Below are 10,640 nucleotides of genomic sequence, written 5' to 3'. Positions count from 1 at the left end.
CACCTGCAGCTAAGAAGCGCGGCCGGCCGCCTGGTGCAAAGGATAAGGTACCACGGAAAAAGGCACTTCAGAGGAAAGATAGTACTCAGCCTACGCCTTAGCCTATGCCTCAGCCTACGCCTTAGCCTATGCCTCAGCCTACGCCTCAGCCTATGCCTTAGCCTATGCCTCAGCTTTGGCCTCATCCTTAAGCACAGAGGCTTAGCCGAAAGGAGCTTTTACATTAGCTTGCAGCGTATAATAAGGAAATCGAGGGGTATATTAATCAAGGTAAAGAGTAGGTATAGGCGGCGATGCTAGGGGGCCAGGCTTAATGCAAAGGAGCCGTAATAAGGTGAGGTTTTAACAGGTTTAGCATGCTTGTAGGCACGTAGGCACTTCTAGAATAGAACTTCTATTCTATACTTAGAATTAGACTTATACTTATACTACGTGAGCCTGTATATAAGCTTATACGTGAAGCTATATATAAGGCTGTATAAAATAGAGAGGCTATACAGTCTCTCTATTTTACGGCGCATTTTTTCCGATTTGTGTAGCCTTATATACGGCCTTGTGTACAGCATTACGTGTATATAGATGTATAGGTGAATGCCCGGAGGAAGCTCCGCGCTGCTCCGAGCTAATAGGAAGGCGGTGAAACGACTAGGGGGGGAGGGGGTGTGCGAATAGCGAAAAAGAGGTGTGCATGGAGGAATTAGGGGGTGTAAGATTATTAACACCCAAGACTAAATAGCTATATTTACTCTTTGTAAGAAAAAGAAGTTGTAGGCATTAAAAAGAACGCGGGATATTAGTTAGCACCTAATAAGAAGCCCTTTAACTCTAATTTATTCTTATATATTCTCTATATTAAGAAGTTAAGACAAGCTTTAATAAAATTGTAAGCACGGTCTATAATACTTTAGCAAATATAGCTGCCTATGTCGAAACACCTTATAGGGGTCTAGAGGTGCTGTTTTAATACCCTAATCTGCACCTTGCCTAACCCCCACTGCTTACGTTATCTGGCGCCGCTGTGGCTGAGTTCGGCTCAGGCCCAGCTCAGGCCCGGCTTAGCTTTGGCTTAAGTTTGCTCAGGTCTACTCAGGTCTGCTCACCCTTACTTACCTTTACTTACCCGCCGCGGCGCAGTCTTAGATATATATTACTAGAAACTGTTAAGTATTAGTAAGGGGCCTTAAATCTGTCCCGGGTTACAAATTAGCGCCCTATATAGTTTTGTAAGCCTTATAAGCTTAAGGCACTTTTTAGGAAGTATTCTCCGCCCTTATCCTTATTAGTATAGAGTATATTATTCTATAAAATAGCCAGCCTTGCTCTTACCTTCTTATTTCCTTACTTCTTTTTCCTATTTTATATAGTTGGAACCCTATATATTATAAGTATCTAGTGTAAAAAGGAAGGTCTAAAGAAAAAAGGCCTAGACTATAAAAACCTGTAGTTAATAGAGAACTTTATACTAATTTCTAAAAGTATCTAGAACTATAAAAGTTGTAGTATAAAAGTTGCTTAGCCTATTAGAAAAGAGAAGGTGGTAATAATAAAGCCCGCCTGTAATTGCTTGCAAAAAGCAATCCCTATTAATATGGCGCCCATCTAGGCCTAGATCGGCGTTCACCTTATTACTGTCTTCGTCCACCGACTTCTAGTCCATCCTGAAACATTTGGGATGTAAACATTGCGGTATATTCCTTTGTTAATCTATGAGGGCAAACACGCTTCGTGTCGGATACACTACTAATAAAGCCTGGCTACAAAACGAGACAAAAGTCTGGCTGCAAAACGAGACAAAAGTCTGGCTACAAAACGAGACAAAAGACTGGCTACAAAACGAGACAAAAGGCTGGCTACAAAGCGAGACAAAAGTCTGGCTACAAATCGAGACAAAATGCAACCTTTCACGCAAGATCACCGAAACTGGAAAGCCCCCACAATGACTGGGATGGGCTTCTCACGGCGGAGTACTAGGAACGGAGTTGCCGACGACACGAATGCGCCCAGGTGGTTGTCGAGACCTTTGCCATGTATCTCTACGGCGCTTTTCCATGAGCTGAGCGGCAAGCTGCTCACTTTGTGGCAAAGACGCAATAGCCTCTTCTGCGTCGTCTCTGCGTTGGAGCTCCTTCCGAAGCTCAGATGGCTGGTCATTATACGGTTCAGACTCTGGAGCAGTTATTAGACAATCAGTCTGACATGTTGAGAAGCAAAATGGCGTGTACCTGTCGCGGTGGTCTTTTTTAACAACCTCCGAAAGCTGTTTCCGAACCAGCTTATCTGCTTCACCAAGCTCAGCTCATAGCTGAGGTCCGGGATAGAGGCCCCTTCTTCATAGAAGCATGGCGCATACAATGAGAACGCTTCTGTATCAAACAAAAAGTCGTTGCTCAATACTACATCCACCACGAGGTCGTCCAGGACATGGAAATCGCAACGAAAAGCTGTATCAGAGTTTGCGAAAGTCCACTCCAGATCCGTGACCATTCCGCTGGTAAACGCACGAGAACCATCCGCAAATTCAAGTTCAGATCGAAGACTCTGATCTTCGAAGATGATAAGGTTGTACCGTTCTGCATAAGCTCGCGACATGAGCATGACATCAGATCCGGTATCAGGCACCGCAGTAACTGGTCGTCCATCGAGAATGCCTAGCACTCGTTCGTTCTGTGGCCCCAACAAGTGTACACTCTTTGGAGCAGCAAATGCCCGAAGCTTTGATGTGATGCGGTGAGTAAACCTCGTCAGTGTTTTAGTGAGCTTCAAAAAGTCTTTGCCGAGAATTACTGGATGAGTGCATTTTGGGAGCACCGAGAAAACCACGTCGAAGGGTGAAGACTCGCCGGCAAATTTCCATGGCACTTTCACGGATCCTACAGAGCGAGTAATTCTGCCTGAAGGTAGCAGGAAATCGAATTGGGTTGAGTAGTCGATCCTTAGCTTATTCTCATCAGCAAAGGCAAGAGACATTACGTTGCGCCCTGATCCGGTGTCTGGGAATGCTGCAACCGGTGTGTTTGCTAAAGTGCCGTATATTTCATAGTGCCGCTTGAGGTCGCGGGAGTGATTTGGTGTCTGTGGGGACGCAAGAGGATTGGCCATGCTGCGGAGGCCCCCATGCATAGAACTAAGCAGTATACTGTACGCGTCGAAAACGCTACCCAGCAACGTGCTGGGGCCGTGGTGGAAGACAGTCCAGTCGTAGATCCACTTGCCGAGCGAGTTGGCGTCAAAAACGGAGCCCAGCAACGTGATAGGCTCTTCGGTCGGATCCCAGTTCTTGTATGAGTAGCCCGTTGGAATGCCCGCTCGACGAGCGTCTTCTTCTGTTGCCCGGGGAGTCGCCTTTGGGGTTGAAGGGCGCTTCGGAGTGGACGGCTGAGGTCGACGCGAGTGAGACGCGCGACGTGGTCTCGAGCCGTGCGATGCGGACTCTGCCTTGGCGTGGAGTGGGACCTGATGGTCGTAATAGTGATCAGTATTGCCGTAGGTCTGATATCGAGCGTACGGTTCGTACGACGGCTGAGGTGGATCCGAGTGAGACGGAGGGATCGCCCGTGGACTCGGGTAAGACGGAGGGATCGTCTGAGGTCGACTCGAGTATTGAGATGCGCGACGACGTGTGTGGGTGCGGGGCGATGGGGACTCTTCTTTGGTGTAGGATCGGTTGTGATTGTAGTAATAGTGAGCCGGCGGCCTCTCCTGCGTGTACATGTTTACTGTTTACGACGAGTTAGTCTGTTTGATGGGATCAAAACGACGGGAGTTACGAACTTCCACTCGCACTTGCGGTTGAAGATTAAGGATGCTCACCCGATGTGCTTGCATATATACTAGTTTTCTGAATTCCGAGGAGGCTCTTCAGGCGTCGAATCCTCAGGCCCAATAGTTCTTCGGACCGATACCTGAGACTGGGCAACCGCCCATACGCCGACTCCTGATTGCCGAACTCAAGTCTTCATCCTAATCATCGCTGCTTGGGATGTTGATATCTCGAAGGGAAGTACGTGATGAGCATGTAGAAGGTGGGAGGCTGGGGTTAGGCAGCAACATCACACAGCTGAGCACAGCCCCGGGCAAGCATGGACGCCAAGGCCAGCTCGGCTCGTGACGATGACCACGCCTTGCAAACCAAAGAAGATATCTTCGATTAACAAAGTCAAACCTTGAGATGAAAACATGAAGGCAGTATGCAACACTCATCGTCCGCAGACATCGAGCTGGGGCGCCTCTCAAGCAGAGACCGCGACGGCTATCGAGCGGTAGCCGCCTGGATAGCGCGGGATCCCGACAACGAAACCTTCATCTACCATCGCTTTGATCAACTCAGTGCCAGAAATCTGCTATACCTTCAAAGCGAACTCCTGGCCTTAGAGCACTCTTTAGCACAACTCGATGCGCAAGCCGCAAACGCCCAAGACCTTGATTTGAAAGACTCGGCAAGGCGATGGGAAGCGTTTTCCAAGAACGCAGAAATCCGAGATGAAGAGCGTGAGAGGATGGATATAGTCATCCAAATTCGAGAGAAGATGAAAGAGTATCGTGAGACGTCCCAGGCTAGAGCTGCATTTCGAGCTCATTGCTAACAAGCGTAGACAAGGCTCTGTTGCTCCAAAGCCAGGTCGCGAGACTGGACCGACCAAGTAATCGAGTGGTGGAAGCGTTCCGCATTTGGTTTGACGGTGGCAGACCAAAGAAGGGTAATCCGAAACCTGATCCTGTTCTCGGAGGTCGCGCGAAGTATGCTCTCGACAACGAACAAGATTTAGTAGCTTTGAAGACTCCTGCGGACGACGATTTCCTCTCGCGATTCCTGCAGGATCACTGGCCTGTTACTGTAAGCTTCATTTGATCATCAGCGCTGGCTGGTTCTGCTAACGCTCTGCGAAGAGCCGTCAAACCGGTGGTGACCCAACAGGCCACTATCAAGAACGCCATGTTGTCTGGGCAGTGGCCATCATCAGCACATTGATTGCATCCGTACTACTCGTGGGAGCTATCGTGGGACTCTATGCCGTGCAACCTCCCAAGGCTCGACTTGGAATGATAGGAGGCTTCACGGCATTGTTTGCCCTCAGCGTGATTCTACTCACGAATGCGAGGCGAGCGGAGGTATTTGCAGCGACCGCAGCGCAAGTTATCTTGACCAGCAACATCTTCTCGTAAATGCTGATTCCGTCCCATAGTTACGCCGCAGTTCTCGTTGTTTTCGTCAGCGGAAACCTTGGAAGTTGAAATTCGAACGATCCTCCTCGAAGGACCTTTCCTGGTGATTTGAAGATCGGGATATCTCAAACCCTCACAGACAGCGAAGGATGGCATTAAACTTACATTAGAACCCGTAAATCTCCACGAGATCTATGAACCGAACCGTGCGTATTCTAATCCATCAATAGGGAGAAACAGGTTAGTAGAATGACGATGAGCATGACCGCAGGCGGTTCGGCGATGCCAATAGCTGGTACTATGCCAAGGATAGTCGCATGATGAAAAGACGATTCCGGGGATGAGGTTGATGGATTACTGAGGACCGAAAAGCATTTGGATCGAGCGAGCGCTTGGCAGAAATTGCATCACGTGATGTCAACATCGACATCATTTGAAGCGGAATAGATCCCATATCTCTTGGAAGCTTCTGGTATTTAAATGCTTGGCAATTCCAGTCAACCTTGGAGGCAACTTAGGTAGCAAACCTTCAACATCACCGTCAAATAAGTTCCAACTGCCCCCGTTCCCCAACCTGGTGAGACGCCTCTGTCACGACGACGATGTATCAGACATGAACGCGAGATGAACAAGCATTAGATTCAATTGATGATAGCTACGTACAGCTGTGTGATGAATCAAGAGAATTGGTGAAGAGCAGAAGCAGGGGCAGAGGCAGGTCTATGTACAGGACGGGCCGCGAGCTAGGGCTAGCAGGACCAGGGGCAAGCTACGCCACGGCGTAGCGCGTGTAACGGGCAATACCGTTACAGCCTCAGCAAATCCCACGATAAACTCCTATCCATGTAAAAATAACCCACTCTCTTATACTGCTGAAAATCCCTTAGCAAACGCTTCACCACAATGCCATGAAGCTGCTATGACCTTACCGCGGTCTTCTCTGCTTTCTCAATGGAAACAAGGGGCAAATACGCTATGCCCTCACACCTCTCAATATCCACCGGCTCATCCGGTAACACCGTGACATTCGAGCCCTTAAAATCGTACAACTGCTTGCCAAGACTCAGCGTAGCATTCAGCATGCAATCTAGAACTGGCTTCTAGTTTACCTTTTTAACCCACATCTTTTCTAGAGCTGCCCTTTAATCAGTTAATCATGTTAGGCGGCAAAGTAGAGAGGAAATATACTCTGTAGGTGTAACGTACTCCACAAGCGAGCCGACCACCCCATCAAAGGAACGCGTTCCGTTAACTTTCAACCACCATGCCTCAACAACACAACGCGCAATCATTTCAAAGCGAAGGCCGAATATGTCTAGCTATTGCAGCAATTAATAAAAATCAATTTCAAAGCGAACGACGTGCTATTGCAACATACAGTGTCTCAAGGACCACGCTCAAGGACCAACGCGCTAGAACAGCTGCTCGACGCGATTATAAGGCCAATTTAAAGAAGCTTTTAAAGCTAGAGGAATTGTGAAGGAGCAATAACTGTAAGGGCCGTAGGCCTGAAACAATAGATTGTATTAAGTACAAGAAGAATTCATTAAAGATCTAAACTGCGAATACACGCTGCCTATATACCTCATCGTCGAGAAAGTGATGCAGCCGTCCTGTCCTCCTCCGTACGGTATCGTCGTGCTGCATCATCGTGCTTGGGTTGTAATGTCGTGCTGCATCGTCGTGCCGCAATGTGAAGGAGGCTCCGTAGGAGGCTACGTGAAACGGAAAGAATGCGTGGCCAATTGAGCGGCCGTTCGAGCGGCTAGGTCGTGAGAACATGTGTTAGTATATGGTTTGATGAATCGGACAGGGTGGAACAGCCTAGCCAATTCCTAGAAATAGAGATTCAATCTTAGAATAGGTCCTAGTGACGGCTTATAAACCAGGACGGATAATATGGAATAGAAAGGATAAATTAAGGCGTTATAAATTGGACAGGGTGGAACAGCCTAGCTAGTTTTAGTATAGAATTTAGGTTCTTAGAATAGAACTAATTCTATACTAAGTTTATAAAGCCGGCAGGCTATATAAGTTAGGTAGGCTATATAAATTAGCACTGCGTTGGTTTAAATTAATATAAGGGATAAGCCGAGCCTTATAAGGTAGTTAATAAGAAGAAGCCCAGGGCGTAGCCTATAACAATACCCCTCTCCTTCCAGTAAAATTTTTTAGATAATATAGTAGAGTTGGACAGCTATAGGCCGATATTTATACTTATATTTTTTAATAGAAGTCTTCGGGTAGTATTCTATTTATATAAGGTAACCGGAGCACCTATAGTATATAGCTATAAAATAGGATGTAGATATATCCTTTCCAATTTATACAGCTTGCCTGCGCAGGCGTATAGCCTGCAAGGCCTCTGCAAGTTACGTGCTTACTTAGGCCGGGGTATATATAGCTCTAGGCTATGCATTATAATTTCTTAAGGATTTGTCTCTTAATATATAAAGTTGTTAATCCTATCTATAAGCCCCTTGCTATACACTTTTCCCTTATATTTAAATCCTTTATATTTCCTTATAGAAGGCAGCCAGCTTATACCCAACCTAATTGCTAAAATAATAAATTCCGGAGAATCCTCCTCCACCGCCCCTACTATAGGAAGACGGTCGGAACAACTTAACACAGCCGAAGCCGACCTAATTGCTTACTAGCAACTCGCAGACGGAACGCATGCGTCCCGCAACGCGCAGAAAACATTTGCTAATAATAAGGATAACCCTGGAGATAAAGGGCTAATTCTAGCCCTTCTAGAGCAGGCCTAATATTAGCTTACTAAATATATAGCTAAGTATCTGTTACAACCCGTAATACAAACCGCCCGAGCGCAGAGGCACTCGCGGAAACAAGCAGACAGATTAGGCTGATCACGAAGGACCAGGTCACGGGACCAAGGGGGTCACGTGTGGGACGCATAGGGATCCTGGATTCCCCCACGGACTGCTGGTGGATGGGAACGATCTAGAACGGTACATCACGAGGAAGAGGTCACGTGATGGCTCGAGGAGCTCGAGGCTGCGAGCCGGGACAGAGCTCGCGAGGCTCGAGGCAGCGAGCCGAACGAGCAGATAAATTTCTTAGGACGGAGCTTTTATATATAAGGACGCTCCTTTCCATAGATAGGAACCGGGTGTTCAACTTAAGACTTCAATACTACCTATTGGAAGTAACAACCCCGTCTTGTACCTGAGATTGATCTTGCCTCACCTTTTAAAGACTATTGCACCCTGACGACGACTTAACCTATACCCTGCCTTAGTATATAACACTTAGAAGGTATAGAAGAAACGACCTGTTATAGTATCCTGTAAAAGCTACTATAGCTGCAATAACTTAATAAAGTATAAGAAAAAAACGTTGTAAAAAGTTATTACTATTTTTACTTCTCCTTTATTAACTTCTTAGTCCCCCTATAATGCGCGCTGCGCGTATAGCCCCTTTTTAGATAAATAGCTTGCGCTTTATAAGGAAGCTAAATAAGTAACTATTAACTTAGCGCACCTTATAAAGTTACCTGCGCTGCTTATAGGCTTAATTACCTAAAAAAACTATAATATTTAGTATATAGCTATAAAGTCCTAGTTTAAAATTAGCGCTATTTTTATAGACAGCAACTAACGTACTTAGTAGGCCTAATAGGGCCTTAAAAACATAGTTAACCTCTATAAGAAAACCTAATATTAACTTAAAATACTTATAAATAATAGCTTACTACTTTTTTAGGCAGACTTAAGGCGTATTATATAGGACTATATCTAGAGTTTAACTATTTACTACTTTAAAACAGCTACTGTATTTTATACAGCCTTTTAGAAAAAGAACTAAAAGTTTAATTTATTTCTCTAGTATATTCTCTATATTAAGGTACTTCTGGATAATATACTATTCTATAGTAAGGCTTTTTACGTAGATTTTTTCTATAGCTATATCTATAAAACTATAAAAATTGCCCTTCTAAAGTAAGGAAACCTTAAAAAAGTTACTATAGCTAAGGATTTATTTATATATATTTATAAGGTAGAATAGATTAAGGGCCTTACTAAGGCCTTATTATCTAGATTTGCTAAGCAGGCTGCTGCTATAATATATAATAAGAAGCGTAGCTGTAGTTCTAATAGCGGCAGTAATAATACTAACTGCTATAAGGGCAACCTATTTTCTAAAGACTATTAGAAGGGTAATACTATATTACTTCCTAATAGATCTACACCCTAATAAGGCAGTACTAGCAGCGCAGGCAGCTTATAAGCGCCTTGCCAGGGCTACTAAGGTAAGGGTAAAAACTCTACTAGTAATAACTAGAAGTTAAACTAGAAATAGGGGAAGTAAGGTAACAGCAGTTTAAAAAACTAACTACTCTAATTGCTAAACTCTTCTAGTTATAGTTAGGGCCTAATACTAATAGGAATTAAAAGAGAATTATATAGTATATTATACTTAAAACCCTATAAGGGCTATAATACCTCTATACTCTCTTTAATATAGGTTGTTAACTTAACCTTATCTATTAGAACCTTATAAAATACTATAGCCTTACCGCCGCTTTATATATAAGCTATAGGCTAATAGCCACCTTTCTTAATAATAATCTAATAGAGATTTTTAACTACTACTCTCTTTTTACCCGGGTAAGAAACTTTTATTTAATTAACTGGACTATTAGTCCGCAGGTTTTCTAGAGAGCTAAGTTTACAGGATACAACCTAATTTTTAGGTAGGATTAGTTAAAGAAAGCAGATCTAATAATTAGTTTCTGTAACGGGATGTTTATCTAGAGCGAAATCTCTAAAACCTATATTTAGGTATACTTATTATAAAATCTGCTTAATAACCTAAATAAGGGCGAGGAGTTGTACTAGCTATACCCCGGCAAATTTAAATACAGCGCGGAATATAAGGTATCCTCTTCTATTTACGCATCCCCTAATTTATTCCCTAAAAAGGTTTTTACCACCTAAAGTAGTAGTAATAGGAACCTAGAACTATACCCTTTTTCTCTATACTAATAGTATATTAATACAGTATAAGTTCTTATAATCCGCGCATATAAACTACACCTAAACCTGTAATAGCTACCTAATACATATATATTAGTAATAGTTGCCGCAATATAAGCGGAACAGACTATTCTAGATTACTACTATTAGCATTTAGAAACCTTTTTAAAGAACCTTGCAAGCATTCTATATTAAAACTCTAAGTATAATTATATAATTAACTTAGAGAAAGGTATAATACTACTATATAAGCTAATCTATAATCTCTTATAGAAAGAACTACAGATCCTTTAAAAGTACTTAGAAAGCTCTTTTAGTAAAAGCTAGATATAACTAAGTAAATTACCTACTAGTGCCCTAATCCTGTTTATACTAAAGGCCGATAGAATAATACAGCTATATATTAACTATTATAGTCTTAATTTAATTATAATAAAGAACTAATACCTACTCCCTCTTATTAGTAAGATACTA

General features: G+C 43.7%; 2 protein-coding genes across 2 annotated transcripts; one reads left to right on the top strand and one right to left on the bottom strand.

The window, feature by feature from the left end:
- Window positions 1-1,669: 1,669 nt before the first annotated feature.
- On the bottom strand, window positions 1,670-3,348 carry BDZ99DRAFT_425750 (uncharacterized protein). The gene is made up of 2 exons (XM_033717102.1): window positions 2,223-3,348; window positions 1,670-2,166 (listed from the first exon to the last, which is right to left on the bottom strand). Exons 1-2 carry the CDS (start codon window positions 3,118-3,120, stop codon window positions 1,955-1,957), a joined length of 1,110 nt encoding a protein of 369 aa, XP_033571423.1. The 5' UTR covers window positions 3,121-3,348; the 3' UTR covers window positions 1,670-1,954.
- An 839-nt stretch (window positions 3,349-4,187) lies between these two features.
- On the top strand, window positions 4,188-5,163 carry BDZ99DRAFT_397802 (uncharacterized protein; the record flags this gene model as incomplete). The annotated part of the gene is made up of 3 exons (XM_033716062.1): window positions 4,188-4,539; window positions 4,593-4,834; window positions 4,888-5,163. 3 exons carry the CDS (start codon window positions 4,188-4,190, stop codon window positions 5,161-5,163), a joined length of 870 nt encoding a protein of 289 aa, XP_033571422.1.
- Between the last annotated feature and the right edge of the window lie 5,477 nt (window positions 5,164-10,640).

Source organism: Mytilinidion resinicola (genome assembly GCF_010093595.1).
Source record: "Mytilinidion resinicola strain CBS 304.34 unplaced genomic scaffold BDZ99scaffold_22, whole genome shotgun sequence".
Taxonomy (NCBI): domain Eukaryota; kingdom Fungi; phylum Ascomycota; class Dothideomycetes; order Mytilinidiales; family Mytilinidiaceae; genus Mytilinidion; species Mytilinidion resinicola.
The sequence above is the reverse complement of the archived record's forward strand: the minus strand, read 5'-3'. Positions and strand labels throughout refer to the sequence as shown.

Coding starts and splice junctions, on each gene's coding strand:
- BDZ99DRAFT_425750 (XM_033717102.1), bottom strand. CDS start 3,120: ATGCATGGGGGCCTCCGCAGCATGGCCAATCCTCTTGCGTCCCCACAG. Junction 2,167..2,222: donor AAAAAAGACCACCGCGACAG/GTACACGCCATT, acceptor TAACTGCTCCAG/AGTCTGAACCGTATAATGAC.